Source organism: Branchiostoma floridae, chromosome 7, assembly GCF_000003815.2.
Source record: "Branchiostoma floridae strain S238N-H82 chromosome 7, Bfl_VNyyK, whole genome shotgun sequence".
NCBI classification, from domain to species: Eukaryota; Metazoa; Chordata; class Leptocardii; order Amphioxiformes; family Branchiostomatidae; genus Branchiostoma; species Branchiostoma floridae.
The window spans coordinates 4,281,644-4,301,070 of NC_049985.1; the positions used below are offsets into that span (position 1 = coordinate 4,281,644).

General features: G+C 43.3%; 3 protein-coding genes across 3 annotated transcripts in view; 1 reads left to right on the forward strand and 2 right to left on the reverse strand.

The window, feature by feature from the left end:
• Positions 1-3,390, forward strand: part of LOC118419794 (UDP-glucuronosyltransferase 1-2-like) — a 4,684-nt gene extending 1,294 nt beyond the window's left edge. The window contains exons 2-4 of the mRNA XM_035826394.1: positions 1,174-1,390; positions 1,850-2,069; positions 2,471-3,390. Coding sequence (XP_035682287.1) covers positions 1,174-1,390; positions 1,850-2,069; positions 2,471-2,753 — 720 coding nt within the window. The 3' untranslated portion in view covers positions 2,754-3,390. The remainder of the gene's footprint in view (positions 1-1,173; positions 1,391-1,849; positions 2,070-2,470) is intronic.
• A 5,730-nt stretch (positions 3,391-9,120) lies between these two features.
• On the reverse strand, positions 9,121-11,679 carry LOC118420250 (vegetative cell wall protein gp1-like). Its single transcript, XM_035826978.1, has 3 exons — positions 11,529-11,679; positions 10,818-11,034; positions 9,121-10,187 (listed from the first exon to the last, which is right to left on the reverse strand). The coding sequence occupies exons 1-3, from the start codon at positions 11,665-11,667 to the stop codon at positions 10,058-10,060; spliced, it is 486 nt and encodes a 161-aa protein (XP_035682871.1). The 5' UTR covers positions 11,668-11,679; the 3' UTR covers positions 9,121-10,057.
• Positions 11,680-14,829: 3,150 nt separating this feature from the next.
• On the reverse strand, positions 14,830-18,859 carry LOC118419612 (coiled-coil domain-containing protein 24-like). Its single transcript, XM_035826077.1, has 8 exons — positions 18,525-18,859; positions 17,732-17,922; positions 17,215-17,276; positions 16,294-16,426; positions 15,699-15,791; positions 15,473-15,527; positions 15,180-15,255; positions 14,830-14,924 (listed from the first exon to the last, which is right to left on the reverse strand). Exons 1-8 carry the CDS (start codon positions 18,693-18,695, stop codon positions 14,842-14,844), a joined length of 864 nt encoding a protein of 287 aa, XP_035681970.1. The 5' UTR covers positions 18,696-18,859; the 3' UTR covers positions 14,830-14,841.
• Positions 18,860-19,427: the final 568 nt, after the last annotated feature.

A 19,427-nucleotide genomic window follows, 5' to 3' on the forward strand; every position in this document is an offset into this window, starting at 1 on the left:
GGAGAAAGTGCGCAACCTCTGCGGGGGTCATGTGACAGACGGAGCGGGCTTTACAAGATGGCGGCTTCGACCGGCGGCGACGGAAAATACGATGTTCACACGGCGAAATGAAGCAAAACAGTGAAGCTCACAGGCTATCAAATACATCTTTGCGACGGTAAATGTCCATTCCATGCCTTGAAATATAGATATCACGGGTAGAAAAGCTCAAAATCATGCCTCCTCCCGGCCGCCGTTTTTGCATAAGGATCGTGCAAATCTCATAAGGTTCGTGTGAATCACATAGTGATTCGTGCGAATTTCATAATATTCGTGCGTTTTTGCATAGTGATTCGTGCGAATTTCATAATATTCGTGCGTTTTCGCATAGTGATTCGTGTGTATCACATAATATTCGTACGAATTTCATAGGGTTCGTGCAAATGCTTAGGCACCCCTGGTAATAGATAGGGGACTTTAAATTTGACCATGTTTTTTAGTCTTTTTTAAGACTTGATCAACAAGGTTTTATGACAAACTATAATGGCTTCTTATCTTAACAATGAATACTTGGAATGTGTCCTTTCTGACATCAACAAGTTATGCTGAATTATGTTGAATTATGCTGATTAGCTGAATTATGCAAATGTGTATAAAGCCGCATCACACAGGCTTCGGAGTTTTATCACATAGGCTTCCATCGAATGATTCGCCACACCAGTGAGGCGCGGTCGAAAATTCGAATACCTGAATCACCCTCCGGCATTCGGGCGATCCGACCCGCGGTCGGGCTGATACCTCGGGTGATAAAGAATACACCGTACGCGTGTTGTATTTTATTTATGTCATAACCAACTGAGAAAAAACATGTTTTGATGCAAAATGCGCCAGAAGTTGAACAAATTTGGTGCCCTAGAACAAAAAGTGTTGCAACAGCAATGTTCCAACGTCCGAATCAGTTATTCGAATTGCCAACCGTGCCACACTCGGCCCGCTCGAAATGGTTCGATTTACTCGAAGAAAGCCTGTGTGATACGCCTTTCGAACCTGTGCGATACGGAAGTTATGACCAGGCCCGTCACAGGCCTAGGTATGACATAAGAAATACGTACACCGTGTTGGTATGACATAAGAAATACGTACACCGTGTTGTATTGTATATTTATCAAAAGTTTGAACTGCACAATATTTCAGGACCTGGAAACATTTGTCCAGAGCTCTGGAGAGGACGGCGTGGTGGTGGTCAGCTTTGGATCGATCGTCAAGACGATGCCCACGGACAGAGCAGAGGTGTGGGCAGCAGCCCTGGCGAGGCTCCGACAGAAGGTGGTGTGGCGGTACACGGGAGAGAAGCCGGCCGGTCTGGGCAACAACACCAAGGCTGGCTGGCTGCCGCAGAACGATCTGCTGGGTGCGTTAGCAAACAATAAGCTCGCTCACCAGTCATAGTGCGCATGTGTAGCGACATGGATTGTGGGTAATGTGTCAAAGGTTACGGCCCCTGAGACATAACCAAAACACTTCTGGACGTTGTTATTCAAATCAAACGCGAGACAATAAAAAAAGTGACGCTTACTACTCTTACCAAGCAGAGGTTAGGCTTCGGCTGTTTAAAATTTTTAGGCGTTTTCATCAGGCTGTCTATTTTGTACTCCTTTCTTGATGTCCCGCGGGCGCGAGTCAGGACCCAATGACATACTACCCAGAATCCCTGTCGCTGCCCATGCGTCCTCGGAACGGTGGTCGACATTATGTGCTTGTTTGTTTTATTAAGTTTGTATTTTTTCTTGAGCCTTATGTGTTTTCAATTGGTTTAGTGTGGGCTCTATTGTGCAGTCGTGTTGCTCCAACTCGCGGCGTTTTGTTACAGGCCACCCCAAGACCCGAGCCTTCGTCACCCACGCGGGCTACAACGGCGTGAGCGAAGCTCTGCACCACGGCGTGCCCATGGTTTGCGTGCCGTTTTTCGGGGACCAGCCCTCTAACGCCGCCCGGGTGGTGGCCAGGGGACTGGGGGTGAAGGTGGAGTTCAGCACGGTCACCACGGACGAGTTGTACCAGACCATTCTACATGTTCTTACCAACAACAGGTGAGCCTCGCGTATATTGTCTTTCGGACGAAAGATCGACAAGATTAGTTGTTTCTCTCAGAAATAACAACACTTGATTGTATACTTAGTAGGCCAATTTTAAGATCGTGGCATATACTCTGAGACAGAACTGAAAATCAATCATTTTTTGTAATCTTTGAGTTTGTACGATGAAAAATTAAGTACAATAGATATAGAACAATTGTTCGCAGGTGTGTGACTTTTGCGGTGCAGCGAGAGGTCACCCGATCGAAAATTGTGACATTAGCACAATAAATGCACTAGAATTTTACCTTGTATTTTCGTATTTCAGTCATTGTTCCAAGCCTTTGCGTGTATCTACTATATATATTGATGTTCCCATTTTTTTTAGTAAAAAGCGTTTTTACCTTGTTTCAAAGCTACCAAGACACCGCAGCCCGCCTGTCCCACTTGCACCGTGACCAGCCCCAGTCACCCATGAAGCGGGCCGTCTGGTGGATAGAACACGTCATCAAACATGGCGGCCTGCCCCATCTCCGCGCACGCGCCGTGGATCTCCCGTGGTACCAGTACCACCTGCTAGACGTGGCCGCGTTCCTGCTGGCCGTCTGTGCAGCTGTCCTGGGTACCGTGTGGTACAGCTGTGCGTTCGTCTGTAGATTGTGTTACCGCAAAGGTTCTGGCAAACTCAAACGGCAATAGGTGAAAACGACGTAGTTACAGATTCGCCATAGTGAAAACTGGTTTAATCCGTCTGCATCGATGGGTTCTACCGTCTTGGGATATTCTGATGTTGACGCCTGCTCTTCAGCATCTTCTTGGTCAATCGACATTTATAACTCTGCAGTACTATCATGAACTCACTTGTCGGCGCTTCTGTACCGCCGAGTTGCTAGATACTAAAGGCACAATCATGAAATTCTGGCACAACGCTACAAAAACTCATATTGATTCTGCCTAATTGCTACGAAAAATTACTACAACAATCTAAATACAACATGAGTACCGTGAATAATGTATAAGATGTGAAATTGACGTAAGGTAATGGGTGCTATCTGAAACGTCTGTCCGTTTCCAAAATGAATTCCGGTGGCTTGAGTAACTTCTTTTGGGGGTAATGTCCTAACATGCATATGTTTTGTGCGTGCGTTTGTGTGAGAGGGGTACATTTCTATCAATATGTTTTAACAGTATGGGGGTAATCATTCATAGTTATCGGGAATATGATAATCCAGGTGTACGCATATGCGATTGCGAGGAACACGACGTCTGTACCATGAGCCTACTTTTGTACACTTATCAGGGAGAGTTCTTTCAATAAACATATACCAAACTACAACTTTAACAAAAGAGTGTGACAAGTCTTCAATTCGACGGAGAGGCATGTTTTAGTATAGAGTAAGCTACACATGGCATGTGGTAGCTCAGTCTAGCAACCCCGGCTATCAGCCTCAGCCTAGCAACCCCCATGATGGGCAAATGCGTAGGTAAAGAGAAAGAATGGAACGAGGGAAAACATTTGAAGCAGTTACATGTCTTTATTTTCGTTGAAATATGTTGTTCCTCAGAAGGCATTACAGTAAATAAGTCAGAATCATTTCTGGGCTACTTGTATAAGAGTTGAAATAGCTTTTTATAAAAGGCACAATTTTGCAGATGAACCATAGACAGTCTTGTTTAATTTATTTTCCTTTCTGTAAGGAATATGGTAAGATTGCAACTGTACCTTGTAATAGTTAGGTTTCTGTCTAGCACCTTAAAAAAATATTGTTGAACACGATATTGATCAGCTGAAAGAATCTATCCATTGTTGACACTTGGTGTGCACGTCTAGCCTGCGCCTAGGTAAGATCGCATCGTCCTTACTGTTAACGTTTTTCACGTCTTCAAGATCAATCTGAAGCTTCTTTAAGACGTATTCCCGGCGGTGGCCAACGTCTTGAGAAGACATTGTGGGAGACCCTGACCTCCCGTGTACTTCCAGTGTGGTGGAACCGGCGGTGCTGCTCAACTGGAGTCTGTTGGGGTCTAGGATGTGGTCCACTCTACGCAGTAGTACTCTAGTGTTCTCCCTGCGCATCATAGCGGAGGTCTCCCTGTCCGTCCTGTGCAGAGGGTCGCACAGATCCTCCGTCAGACCCTCCATGTCCGGGATAGAGCTGATGTTCAGCGGCCGCTGACCACTGGGTCTGTTTGTTAAAGTCACGAACCCGTTGTTACAGGTGAACTGCGTGTCGGTTTTGTTCAGTCTCCGTCGCAAGTGCGGCAGCTGGAGCGGCGGTAGGTTCACGCTGGCGGCTAGCAGGTTGTTCCTGTTGCGTGCTGGCGGCATGTCCTTCTTTGCGGTAGTGGTGAGAGTTTGCGTGCTCGCCTGAGGAAAGCTTGTTCGGCGGAAACTTTGCATGTCGAGGTGCAGTGACGCGACCAGTGCCCGCGGCGGTTGTTGTGGTTGGGTTGCCATGGTGACGGTACCTGTAGAATGTCTCATCCCCCGAGGCACTACAGGGACTAAAGTCCCTCCCGAATTACTATAATAGTTCTCCACATGTGCTAAACGTTCGCTTTCACTGGGGACTTTTCCTTTTCTTTTGCCCCTCTTCGTGCTGTGATCCTCGAATTTGACACGAAAATCACTATATTGACTTACTTGACGTTGTTTTGTCGTATCAGTTCCCTGCTTCTTTGCGGCAACATGTATCAAAGTCTGAGAATCTCCCAACGTGCCGTTCTTGTCCGCCAGGCGGTCGGGGGCAGCGCCGGACAGGAAGGTGACTTTCTTGGCAGTCCGGTGGGGCTGGTTCTCACGCCAGTGTGTTCTCGCCATGTTCTCCAACAGTCGGAGGTTATCAGCGCCCCGCCTGACAGAGTCCAACCTCCGGTTACGGAACAAATGGTCGTCAAATTGAACCCGATCCAGACTTCCTGATGACTCCATACTTGCAGCCATTACTTAGGAACGTCCTGACGTTGTATATATACAAATATAAAAGAATCGTCCAAAACTTGCTGTGTTGTAGAGAACTTTTCCTTCACGCGACAGGGCTCGGAAGTGTCCAGAACAACAACCCACTCCGCTTGGCTCTCGTACAAATCTGCTTTTAAGAGGTGCCTTAGCAAACAGCGGTGCACAAACAAACCCGGGTTGCCTGGCGGCGGCAGGCATACCTGTCCACGGTACGGACAGCTGTTTACTCTAACCGCCGAGTAGATATGAGGGGCTTCAGTTTGACTCGTGGCGTTCTGTTCGCCTTTCTAGCAACACGGGTGGCTAGACGTCACGGACCAAGACAAAAAAATCACTAATGCAGTATATAAAACAGTGCAAAACGACGCAAAAGCAAGTCAGCCAGACATCTGCTCGGAGATGATGTTTGCTCTTTGTAACGTATTGGTGTACTTAATAGGTCAGGCCATGTACGGTAGCGGGGGTGTAGGGTCAAAAGGTTGATGTACGGAGTCTACGGACACGTCATCATGGCAAATATACCCACCTCCCTCGAACGAAACCTCTGCTTGGATTTGAAAATAGTTTTTTTAATACATGAAAGATGAGCTGTGCTTTTTCAGGTACCTTTAATTTATTTATACAAGCCCTTCCATTGTGCAATACGATGCCCGGAATTCCGTTAAAGTTTATGTTATATTTCCTTTGGCCAGTTTCGAGTCGAATGGCTCCATGTACCCATTAAAGCTGGTATGTTAAAAGTTATTTTAAGTGTGCGAGTAGCTACGTGTACGCAAAGAGCTTAAATTTGTATAAGACAGTGTACACCGAAACGTCCCCCTTATTCTTCTCGATAAGTGTATATCCTATAGGAACTCATTTTTACCTGACTGAAGTGATGAGGAAAGTCGTCTTAAGTGCCTTTCTAAAGGGCACAGCGTGGCAGGGGGTGGCAACACAGTTACAATCATTTGGGAAAGTGAAGGGACAACGTGTCTGCATCTCAAGAATTAAACTTCATAAAAACTTACCCTCAAATGCTGGCCTGTTATATGTCCGCTGTCATCAAACACATTTGCCAGAATATCTACACGGCTTGTCTGCAGCACATAGACCGGCCCTTTCCTAACCGGAGACCTTGGATTAGTCCTGTAGGCTCAAAACAGCTATCTGACGATAATTCCACTTATCAATCTCATGGGGATGAAAAAAACCCGAGATGGATGAAGGTTAACCTGTGTTTACGCAATCTCTCGCTTGATGGGGTTAATGACCCCTTACCCGATCGAGAGGTGGCGGCAACTGTAGGGCCGGTGTGACAGCGATCTCGCCCCCCCGTGATCTCGCCCCCCCCCCGGGGGCGAAATCACTAGCGATCTCGCCCTCCCCGGCTAGTGATCTCGCCCCCCTACCTCGCCCCCCTTTAGCGATTTCGCCCCCCCCAAAAAAAACGGGTTTACATGACATTTTAGAAGTTGATTGGTATAAATCACAAAATGCAGTTTCAGAATGGTATAAGTACACGAGTTTGATACATAACTCCATTCATAGTATCAATATTAACGTAATTACATGATAATAAGATAGTTGAACTTGTTTCAGACAAGGAGGGTTGGGTCCCTTGTATTCCCATTATTGCATATACCTGAGTCTTGACATAAGATGTATTTCATTGTATTCACCTGTCCTCAAACAACCTATATATCTCCAATATGAAGTCTCTACCATGAAGTGACCACAAAAGAACTATGTAATGTCTTTATTAATTATGCAAATATTAGGTATCAATTAGAATAGCGCACATTTTGGTGTATGCACCTGGCCAAGGGATATCTTCACCTCCAACATGACTGTTTTTTCTAGTATTTAGGAACTGATGCATTTACCCGTGTTTCTTAAGTCTGGTACTTTACCAGTGTTTGTGTAGCATTTAGCAACAGCTATATCAACTTGCGCGTAGATAGTGTTTATAATGAGAAACTATTATTCACGTGTGTTTTTGTTAGTGCTTTGGAAATGTTTCCAGCACAAGAAAGAAAACACTGTGACAAATTGAAAACATATAGCTGACGTATTCCGTACCATAGACGGTGTTGATTTATACGTTCGCAGTAGCACTGTTTTTATGCCACCTCAGCTGCAAAAATTGTCTTTTTCATTTCAATGTCATGTTTGCACCGAACAATATAGTATCGACTTTCGAGGTAAGACAGGCATCTTACGGTACGGTAATAAGGTGCCATATAGGTACCAGGTAACACACCATATACGTTACTCCCCAGGTGCAGTATAGTACCAGGTAGCGCACCTGTAATATGTAGTAACCAGCTGCTCTTGGGGGGGGGGGGCGAAAACGCTAAAGGGGGGCGAAGGTCGTGTTAAGTGCCAGAACCGGATTTCAATCATCCAATTCATTTCAAATGAACTCATTCTAATCAACACACCCAGGTCCCATTCAAAGCCTGCAGGAAGATGTGGAGGGGTTCCCCACTAACTACCCAGCTGCCACCGCCGAGGCGATGTCGTCCCTGGTGCAGGACTTCGGGGATCTGCTGGACAGCTTCAACTGCAGCACCAGCGGGACCAACTGTGATCTGACACGCGGGACGGACTCTGTGGTAGAGTTAGACAGCCGCTGGACTATTGTTGAAAGGCGCACCCTCGAGTATGAACCTGGAGGCATGAGGAGAGCCATACGATTCAGAATCCTCTTTAAGAGTTATCGTCGTTTACGAATTATCATTCAGATCTTCATTTACTGAGTTTTTCTACACGTCAAACAAGTTTTGAATTAATAAAGTGTAATTCTACTCTAAAAGTGCGCAGATCTAAAAGTGTGCGCAAACATATCAGATATTTGGCGGAAGTTAGCATTTGTATGAAAAACGATTTGCCTTTCAAAAAGTTACTAAAACTAATCTCTGACCTCCTGATCGGGCCTGCCATATCGACTTTGAATTACGATACATGTATATGATTCTGATTGACGCTCGGTTGTGCATATATTGTTATTCTATGTTGTTGTTTGTTAATAATCGAATTTCTGTTATTTCTTTATGGTTTATGTTATTCTGTTTATGCTGTTCTGTACAGGGCAAGCCTGTGAAACAGTGTGTTAAGCTTTGACCGCCCCTACCCTGTATAAAGAAAATAGAAGTAAATAGAAATAGACCACGTGTACGTACGGCACGTCTAGAATCCTATTAACTCTTCATATTTCAAAGTTGTATAATATTTATCTATCTTATATAGATTGGAGGTGCAAATTTGAACTTATATGCGAGCGAAATAATGTATCAGGAATATCAATGTTTCTCTCTATTCAATGTTGAAGAAAGAAGTGACGTGGTGGATTTCTTGTATTCTGCTATTCTTAGTTAAGAAAAACATCATTTATCATGTCTGTTATAGAATAAAGAAGCATGAGTACATGTACAGAACCTGTACTGCAGTATATTTAACCAAGACCATTGTGGCTCAACCATACTGGCAATCCTCTGCGTCCTCTGACAGGACAGCATTTGCCTGTATATGCCAAACAGCCACCCTGGCCTAACAGTAGCCTCCATAGCAGGCTCTCTCGGGCCTTTTTTTGCTCATAATACACTTTTGCTGGCCATTTCTTTTGTACTGGGTTGCTGATTGCTGCTGGCCTTCTCCGACTGTCGGCCCGCAGAGCCTGCATGGAAAGGGGTCGGCAGTCAGAGAAAGCCAGCAATCAGCGACCCAGTACAAAAAGAAATGGCCAGCAAGTGTATCATGAGCAAAAAAAAGACCCCAGAGAGCCTGCTATGGAGGCTAGCCTAACAGCCTGCCATCCAAGCCTGTGTAGTGCTGGTCAACCATCAGCCAATCAGATGCTCGCTCTCCTGTTGTTGGAGGTAAAACAATCAGCCAATCACACATGTACACTGCTGTCTAAGGTCAAGAGGCAATGTCATTGGCTGGTAACTTTCCCTCAAACTAAAGGAGGATTTCCTCCTTTGTTAGCCTGGGTACAATCCTCCCTCAGGTAACTGTAATAGCCGATGTAGGTGGCACTTTTTCTCCTATATCCTTTGATCTACCAACCTGATAAAATTATTTTCGAAACCCAGGCTAATATTTCCAAGCATAAAAGAAAAATACATCACACAGAATTCCTTTAATAACTCACTTTCTGGAATGCTGGTTCTCAAAAATCCATTTCATACCTACCAAATAGTCTCTATTTGTTATTTTCAGATTGTTGCTTGTTCTTCTTTGTAGCATAGCAGCAAAGAAAGATGCTTTGTAGCATCTTTGATTAAATTTTAAACATGTTGGCAACAATATTGCAAATTCTTGACAAAGACATCTGATATACATGTATGGCTGTCAAGTATTTGTACAATTGTGTGTAATCTTTTAAAAATAATGCTGAGAAGATGCCATGAATGTTCACTTGTTCAGTATCAGGACAGAATTCAGTACTACTGCAGATACGTTTGCTATTTTTGCAGCCATAGACTAAAAATATTACAAACGTTCAAAGAACACATCTTTACACATTTCAAAATACCATGTACAGTCTTTCATATCAAACTATGTACAGTGCAAATCGCGCTATTTCCACTATAATACACACGAGTGCCAACAACCAAACAGCTAACGTCCTCACAATCCAAACAGCTCCTATACAGTGTAACAGCACAATCGTTCCTTCATAGGCTTAAGCTTTGTTCTCATGGCCACAACTGAGCAATCAGGGTAACAGTTGTATTGGGGTCAACTGTGCCAGTGTTACATAACAGCCACCTTAGCGCTCAACCAACTTGGGTTTCTTGCAGCTAGAAGAGTACAGGGCCCGCAGTACGACGCGACAGCACAAATTCCTAGCGTCTTCTTCCAGCACTTCCCTATAAAGGAAATTCAAGCTGGAATTCTGGCTGGATCCACAAGAATTGCAGGTAGATTCCACACGTGCGTTGCCTCCATGTTCAAATGTTCAGTAAGCTGCGTGCACTGCAATATTACACCATAACACCGCCTTTCCTCCTTCCTATTGTTAATCACTCGCTCTGTCCATCCTTTCCGACCACCCCTAACTGTTCCCTCCGTCCTTTGTTACTACGACCTTGCGGAGTCTCGGGTTTCTCGCGCCAGCGGGTTTGGCGGAAGATGGCGGTGACGGAAGTGTTGGCAGAACGCCTGGTGTCTCCACCACGTGGTACCTGTAGTAGTGGTGATAGTTGGTTTATTGAGCAATATAACATAGAAAATTGACATTGCACCAAAAACAATTGCAGGAGAGCATTTTACATACACTTTCAACCTATAGAATAAAACTAACACGAAGAATTACCAATAAAATAATGTCTGACATGGTCAACAATGATACTGTACATATCATAAAATATCAAAAGCAGGATGCAAGTTATTCAAAGCAATGCTACTGTCTAGCACCAATAACAGTTCAGTTTTGTATGCTGACAAGGAGTTTAGCCAGAGTTTCGCACTTGTAAGGCAGGGTTGGACAAGTCCACTACCCCAATGTTCAGGGCAAGAGAAAGTGCTGATTGAGCAGGTGCATGACCTACTCCACTTGCCTGATCGGTAAGTAAGATTTTTCCATTGAGTGAGATTTTGATATACTTGTCACTTTTTGACATCAAGCAATGTCAACAAAGAAAAAAAAAAGCAATAATAAGAATTCCATTGCTGGAAGTGACATTTCAATGTTGGGTAAGTGAGAAATTGTTTCGAACAAGTAAATTTTTGCTTGCTCGATAGGAATTTTAGAAAACTTGTCCAACCCTGGGGAAAATTGAAGTGAATTCCTCAGCAGTCTGCCATGAGCCTACCTGAGGAGCCGGGGAGCGGATGACGGACTCAACGGCCTCCTTACAGATGGCCTCCCAGGAACTTGAGGGGGTGTGGAGAGCCCCGGTCTTGAAGGGAGCGACGGTCGGGCAGGGGGGGTCCTGGCGGACGGAGGGGGGGATGGGGTGGAATGTGGAGAGGTGGAAACAGAAGAAGACGTTGAAGGTCGTTGTCTTGGTCGGTTGTCTGATGGGAGATCTGGAAGGTGAAGACATGAACTTGTAAACAATAAGAACACAGGCAGATTTACAATAGATTATGTTCTTGGACTTACTGACCCAAGAAAATAACAAGTGCGAAGCAGAGAAGAGTTGATAGTCATTTTCACCATGTTTCTAAAGTCAAACTTGGTCAAAATCAACAGAGGCTTTATTCTTGTACATGAAGGATTTTGAAGGGCTAGTGGGAGTCTTACACTCCGTCAAACAGATTCATTTGTAACAAAATGGACTGTTGTTTTGAGTGTTGCCCATTCATAAGTTTTCACAGACAATTGCAGGTCCAGGTTCAGGTCTGGACTGGGACCTGACCCTCTGGTCCTGAACTGTACCTGTATCTGAATTTTCTGCACCGGTACCCACCCCTAACCACAGTGCATCTCACTGCACATGCATGTTTAAATCCATAAACTGGATTTCAGATGTATTTGCTGCCCTTAACAACACCAGCACGAGAGGGGAACCTTTCCTTACCAGCAGTGATGTTGTGCACTGCCCTCATTGGTCCAGACCTGACCCCTGACCCGGTCACAGGGGACCGTCGGAGCTTCCCCGCCGAGGTCGGAGGTGAGGAGAGCATCGGGGATCGTCTTGAGTCCGAACTCCTTGTCATGCCGTGCTTTTGCCTACTGGGTTCAACCAAAGATGTTTTAAGAAACACTCAGATCTAGAGATGGCACATTTCACTCCCTTACCCATACTGCACTGTGACCTTAAATTTCAGCCCACAGACAACAACAGCAATAGTGAGATGGTTCACGTCTTTGTAACATGTAACTAGAAAGGCCGACATTTGCTTAAGAGCAAATACAGCATATTTCAGCCATACCCCTTTCCACGCAACATTGGACTGTTCCAAATCACCCCTGCGCAAAAATGGAACATCCTCTTAACAGTACATTATCCCCCAAAGTGGACTGGTATTGTGAATTGATTCCAGGTAAAAACAGAGCTTGCTTCTATTTTTCAGAAAATGACAATAATCACACCTTCCATTCAGAAAATTTTCATCATGACTGAACATTGTTGAATGACTTCATGTAATGTCATTAACAATTTTCAGTACGATAACTAGGTGTAAGTTTAAAAAAGTATAAGCTCCTTGTGATGTGGGTACATTTATTATTGCAGTGAACTTTTTTTATTCAAGTAGGGCATACGATTTAATAATTATCAAGCAGGTGCAGGTACTGTAGGAGCGTTTGTTTTCTTCAAGCTGTAAAACTGTTAAACTGTTTTACTTTGTATGCAATCAGCCATCGAGCCTATTCTTATTTTAGTTTAACAACTTCCTGCCAGACCCGGAAGATACGATTGAACCTTGTTCGAGGATTTATTTTCGTCTGTCTGGTCAGTCTGTTCATACCCTGGCGCTGAGAGTGTTTTATTGGGCTGAAACTCTGGCAGTTTAAAGTTACTTACAATTTAAATGTTCAAAGTTTATGTCAAACAACAACAGCACTAGGAAATGTGGCCACTATAGACAGGTGGTCACTATAGAGAAAATGCTGATCTATTGACTAGGAGCCATACGTTACACATGATTTCAGTACACTGATCATTAATCATATAAACATTGCACAGGTAAGCCAATTGTTTAGATGTACAATTAAGTTCAAATAATTCTGAAGAGAAATATTGATGAGAAAATAATCATTCTCGCCACTGTCTAACTTATAATTACGTATCAAAACTAAACGCAGATTTTCTAACTAACGCACCTTTCGCCGACTTCCATATTTTTGTATACTGTTGAGCTAAGTAAAGTTTGTTGTTTATGAGGTTTTAGTTGTCTTTGAAGCTTTGACCCGAAATATTTTAAAGTCAAACTGCTGAAGAGAAGTAAGTGACTGCTACGATTATCGTAGATATGGCCCTAAAAAAACTGATAAAAGAAGCCTTCTCAATAGTCTAAAATGCAAGAGCTTCCGGGGGGGCTTCGCCCACCTGGGTCCCCACCCCCCCCCCCCCCCCCACAGTGGCCCTGCCCCTGGACCCCGCCAGGGACATTCGGTGGCCCCCGGACCCCTGTCCGACGCTTTGAAAAAATCCTGGCGAGAAGTCTGTACGGCCTGAGTCTTCAAGTTAACGTATTGTGTGGTCCCGCTTATGAATATTAATTAGCCTTCGCTTTCCTCTTCGCTGATTGGCTGAACCATTAATTGAATTAACTCTTCCTGCCGGCTAGACGCAGGTGCAGATGTCGGCTCTGTGGGGTGAACGTCCGAAAGGTCATGGCATGGAGAACGAAAGAAAACCAATTTCCCCCAAAAAAAGTGCTGTAATTAAGCCTTTTACAGTACTTTCTGCCAAAAATTTCACTTGGATCATTTTACCAACTATCTTATGCCTATCTATACCAAATGTTACTCATACCAGGGTACAGGGGTGCAAAATATACCGTTATAAGACCGTCAACAACAGTCGCACGGAGCTAACAGCGCAGCGAAAATACCACCGCTAGCGTTTCAACTTCGGATAACAAGTTATAAGTACTGTTGAACTCAGTAACGTTAAAGTTTGTTTTTAGTTGCCTTTGACGGTTTGACCTGAAATAGTGTTACGCTAAACTCCTGAAGAGAAGTTAAGTGACTGCTGCGATTATCATAGATATGCCCCTAAGAACTGATACAATATAAAGCCTTCTGAATAGTCTAAAATGCGAGAGCCTTAGGCGGGCTTCGCTCCCCCTGGCGGGAACACTGCTATATGCGGGATCATGAGGCCCCGCTTATGAATATTAATTAGCCTTTGGCCTCCTCTTCGCTGATTGGCTAGGTCTTTGATTCAATTAACTCTCCGGCTGACGCGCACAGATGTGGCTCTGTGCGGGGTCACGGAAGGTCACGTCAGGAGGCCAAAAGAAAACAAATTTCCCCTCAGAAAAGTGCCAAAATTAATCATTTTAAAGTTGTTTATGTCAAAAATTTTACTTGAATCTTGTTACCAAGTATCTAATGCCTATCTATACCAAATTTCAGGTCATTTAATTGTAATACCAGGGTACAGGTGCCAAAAGTGTCCTTTTTTGGTCAAAAATTGGCCAAAAATCGCAAAAATAAGCATTTTGTTGCACTGTACACCAAAAGTGTTATTGAATTTATATGAAGGGATTATCAAGGCACATCTGTGTCAAATTTCAGCTCATTCGGTTGCAATACCAAGGTACAGGAGCCAAAAGTGTCCTTTTTTGGTCAAAAATTGGTCAAAAAATCGCAAAAATAAGCATTTTGTTGTACTGTACACCAAAAGTGTTATTGAATTTATATGGGGGCATTATCAGGACACATCTCTGTCAAATTTCAGCTCATTTGGTTGTAATACCAGGGTACAGGGGCCAAAAGTGTCCTTTCTTGGTCAAAAATTGGTAAAAAAATCGCAAAAATAAGCATTTTGTTGTACTGTACACCAATAGTGTTATCGAATTTATATGGGGGCATTATCAAGGCACATCTCTGTCAAATTTCAGCTCATTTGGTTGTAATACCAGGGTACAGGGGCCAAAATATACAGTTTTGGTCTAAAATTGACCAAAAAATCTCAATAAAATCATTTTAGAGGCAGATATGAAAAAACTGAGAAAAAAGCATCAAGGTATTGGCCCATTCTACCCCTGTGCCAAATTTCAGGTCATTCGGTCCAGGAACGGCGGAGATGAATCACTTTGAAGATTTGACAGGAGAAGAAGAAGAAGAAACATTACGAATACAATATATTTCACCATACTATGTATGGCTGAAATATAATAAATACTGCTTTAGGCAACTTTGTGTTCATCTTTAATGTATTACCTTGTGGCAGCTCCTGTTCTGGTTCCATTGCTGATGTTCTGTAGCTCCTTCTCAAGCAAACTTCTTTCTGTCTTCAGCTCTGTAGAAAAGAAAGCATGACTTGATAATGTGCTTTAGCATTTGAGGAATGCTTAAATTCTTATCAAACACCATAACAACACACCTACATGTAGTCAGTGAGTTACAACTGCATGAAGTTCCTTTTTGCTCAGCCAACCCACAATTCAATGATTTCTTTTTTTTGTATAATACATATACATACACACACAAGCTCTTAATCCCACACAGACACACACACAAAACACATAGAGTTAAGTGCTAAGACAGTACATACCCCCTAGAGAAGGCTCCACGACTGTGGCTGGAGTACTGGCTCTACTCCTGAAGTCTGCCTCATCCTCCAAACATGTCTGGAAAAGTACAACACACAATACACAGTCCGCTTCAAATTCAGTTTCTGTATTCCCTGCTCAAAGTTGAACTGTCTGGAATTAGCTGTATTATGTGGAGATAAAGAGCTAAGTAACACCTGATTTATTTTCATTTCTTTTTGCATCTTAAAATGTGACGCATTGCATTGGGTGGAACATTACACCAATATAATAGGATAAGCTGTTCTATACAAACCTGTAAGAATGCAATATCCTGTGTCAGCACACTGCATTCTTGCTCCAGAGTTTGTCTGAAATACAAATAGCAGGTTTTTAGCCTTCAATTGAGGGAAAGAAAATAAAAGTTCCAATTTCTTATACACAAACATGTCATTGAATAACAATGGATCTTAATAAGTAAGAAAATAGTATTATGTATTCTAATGACAAACGCTGTCGTACAATGGACAACCTAAGCATACCTGAGATGTTCGACCACCTGGTCTATTCGTGACACATTCAGGTTGTCCTGTAGTCTGTCTATCTGGTCACTCATACCTGAGGAGATGGACATCCTGTAGGCATAGCACATATCATTAGATTCTACTCTGTATACATAGGGGTAGGGGAGATACATGTATACATGCTGTTTAAAGTCATACCTTGACCTGTCTGTATATGGTATCCCACTGGCTTTTATTTGAGAACACTGATTGGAAACTAGAAAGGCCGACATTTGCTCTCACTATATGCTCGTGAGCAAATTAAGCATATTTCAATCCATCTTCATCCCCATTCAAAAATGTACTGTTCCATATCAACCTTTTGCAGAAATGGACCAATTCCAAAACATTATCCCACTCCAAAATTGATTTTGAAAAAGTTACCCCTGATGGACTCTTCTCAAACACCCCTTTCTATGCAAAATTGACTAGTCTATGATCAAAATATAAAAAGAAAGTTCACAACCCTAGGATGTTCCTAGGATAGCAATAATATTTTGCCATCTAGTGGCTATGTTACTGACATGTTGTGAATATAGACATCACAAAGAAGGTTTGTTTGTAACTGCCATACCTGTCATCATCACTAGAGGGCGTTGCTGTACGCCTGAGGGGTGTCTCCCTGCCACTCCTGCTGCTGCGGGCGGACGAGGGGCGACTCCCAGAGGTCGAAGGTCGGCTGCCAGTGCCAGGTCGGCTGCCAGTGGCTGCATGCCGACACAATATGATGTAAATGAAAATAAATTTGCCTAACTACATGTATCATGTTACAAACACTCAAAGTCTGCCATGATCAATTTCACCCAAACAAATTATTACAGTCTACATAATGTACAATTTCTTTTCTTGTAATACATAGAAGTATCTTTATAGATAATATAGATTTCAGAAAAAGACATCAAACATTTCAAAAAAATATTATACCTAATAGCTGTATTAATTTTCTTTTTTTATTTCAATGCGGTCAATCCAGTCTGCCTGCAGGACCAACTTTGGACCAAGCCAACCTTCCCATCCTGCCATTTTCCAGTTTGATCATCTTTTGCCTCACAACCTGTCACTCTGTGAAATTCAAATACCTACTAGTACACACTAGGACAAACATATAGACTAAAAACAACACCTCAATTTTCATGAACGTGACGAATGTCGCAACAGAAGTATGTGGATCAGCCTGAACAAGAGAGGACACATCCACTCAGCCTTGCTTTCATTCCTTCAAACTACTTCCCCTTGCTCCTAGGCCCACTTAACATTGACACCGCTTAGACCTTCATGTGAAGCGTAGCTGATCTAGGAAATAAGGGTTGTGTGGCAGTATTTTTATGAATCAATGTGCGACCACCTCTGACCTGGTCCTGCGCCCGTTCTTCTTGTGTCTAAAGACAAACCATCACTGTAGTGTAGGGAAGTGTTGCATGACGGTATGACATTTTCAATGTAAAGTGGGCCTTATGTCTATTCTGCTGTTTTACTTCCAGTATCTCATGCTCACCTTTGTTGGTAGCATACTGGATCACCCCAGGGTTGTGTTTAGACAACAAGTCCTGCACATTCCTGCAACAGAAAATACCAAATCATGTATAAGTTCCTCCTTTTTTATAATGCAATAGGCTATAGCTACATTCAGTCTTCATAAGTTGGATAAAAAATGTATGTGTGAGGGATCCATAAAAATGCATAACTTAAAAAAATGTGCTAGAAATAGTGGCCGCAGTCATTCCTCAGTAAGACATCCGGATCCGCATACATGTAGTTCCAGTTTCAAACTTTAAGCAGCGTACCAACCTGGTTTCATTGCATACGTCTTCAGCCAGCTAGAGCCGTAGAGGCTTCATGCCAGGCTGACTCAAGTTCTTTAACTGGAGCTATCCAGATGTCTTACTGAGGGATAACTGCGGTGTGATAGATGCCGATTTAATAGCTGAGGAATGAGTCCACTCTACTATACATGTATAATATTGTATCACCAGGTTTACCAGAAAAAAACATGTTACAAAATCAAATCCTACCTCCCCTCCGAGTTGGCACGTTCCTTCAGGTTCTGCAGTAGAAACTTGATCTCGTCCACGATGAGTTCCCTCTGCCGCGGAGGCTCGGGCAGCTGGCCGGATCGCAGCCCGGATCTCCTGCCGGATCCTGTCCGGATCAGCTGATCAGTGTCGTCACGGTAATCCTGCCAGATCTCTAGCAACGTCCTCACCTGGTGACATACATGAATTTGATACTCCTTTATCAAATCAACTTACACTTTTGAGGACCAAGGGGCCCTGAGCCTAGGCTGAATAGAAATTCTAACTGGAAACCATGTAACTTCACTACCCACCCAAAAAAGGCAAGGGCTAAGGGTGGGAAAAGGTTTCTCTAGTCTACTAGTACGGTAGGTTGGAAAACAACACAACTTTTTTTTCCTAGGCCTAACAAAATATTCATATAGGGAAGAAAAAGATGTAAGAAACATCAAAAACTTCCGCAAATAGTTTCATCAGGGTGATAGATCAATTGAACAAAGTCCTCTTCGTAACTTACACAACCTTCCTTCAATTCTTCCGTAAACGTTTCAACGGCCGTTTGTCGCCTTCATCAGTACAAAAAAAAAAAGAAGAAAAAATTTTCTTTTTTGTTGTTTTTCCAATTTTTTTTTCACTGATGAAGGTGAAAGACTGTCGTTGGAACCATTATGGAAGACTTAAAGGAAGGTTGTGTAACGAAGAAGACTTTGTTCAATCAAAATGCCTCACAATAAGAACAAAATCATATGCACTGTATTTACACTTCTAAGTATCTAAATAAGTTCCAACTGACCTCTGCATGAAGGTCCATACACTGCTCCACCAAGGTCGTTCCCAGGATGCCTTTCACCTCCTCTAGCTCGCCCGCCGGGACGTACTCCTCCACGGTCTGCCATAACGATGTCGGCGGCTCGTACGCCTCAAGGTCAAAACTGGCCTCAATGTCAGAAATGGGACTCTCCATTCTTCCTGGGTATCCTTCAAGGTCACGTCAGAAATCCTCCCATTTTAGGGCTAAGAAAGTTTTTGAGAATTTTTTTTTCTTTCTTGTTTCTTATGCACGTTAGGTCATCATTCTCAGGTTGCATTTCAACTCATGAAATGAGTCCTTCCATCTCTGAAGAAGCTATGGTAAGTCATCTAATAAAAAGTGCTGCTTCTTCTTCCTTGTGATTTGATTCCTTCACATCACGTTTAAGAGGAAAGTCTCCATTTTGCAGGAAGGAGCATTCTCTCACTACAGTACAGGTCAAGAAAACAAGAAACAATCAAACAACAGCATTGCATGTCATACCTGGCTTTTGTGCATTCATTTCAGCATATCTAGTCCAAATTATGCGGAATATTTGTCGTCACTGGATTTCCAGTGCGGAAGGTACTCTCAGCACTCCGTTTCCTGAGTGAGTGCTGATTCGGAGTTTTCAAGGATCTTCCAGTGCTGAAGTCGTCTCACCACTTGACACCTAATCTCCAAGCAGATCCTACGATGGCATAAGATAGTACCAAAATGGCCAGGAGATAGTTAGCCAAGAGCAAAACACACTCCTAAGCCGGCTTCACTCCTCTGGCAGCTTTTGATACCGTAGGATTTGCTTGGAGATTATTATTGACACCTAGTGCGGACGTAACTTCGGCACTAGACTTCCAGTGCGGAAGGCACCTTCAGCACTGGGCACAGAACCTGTGACTTCGGTAG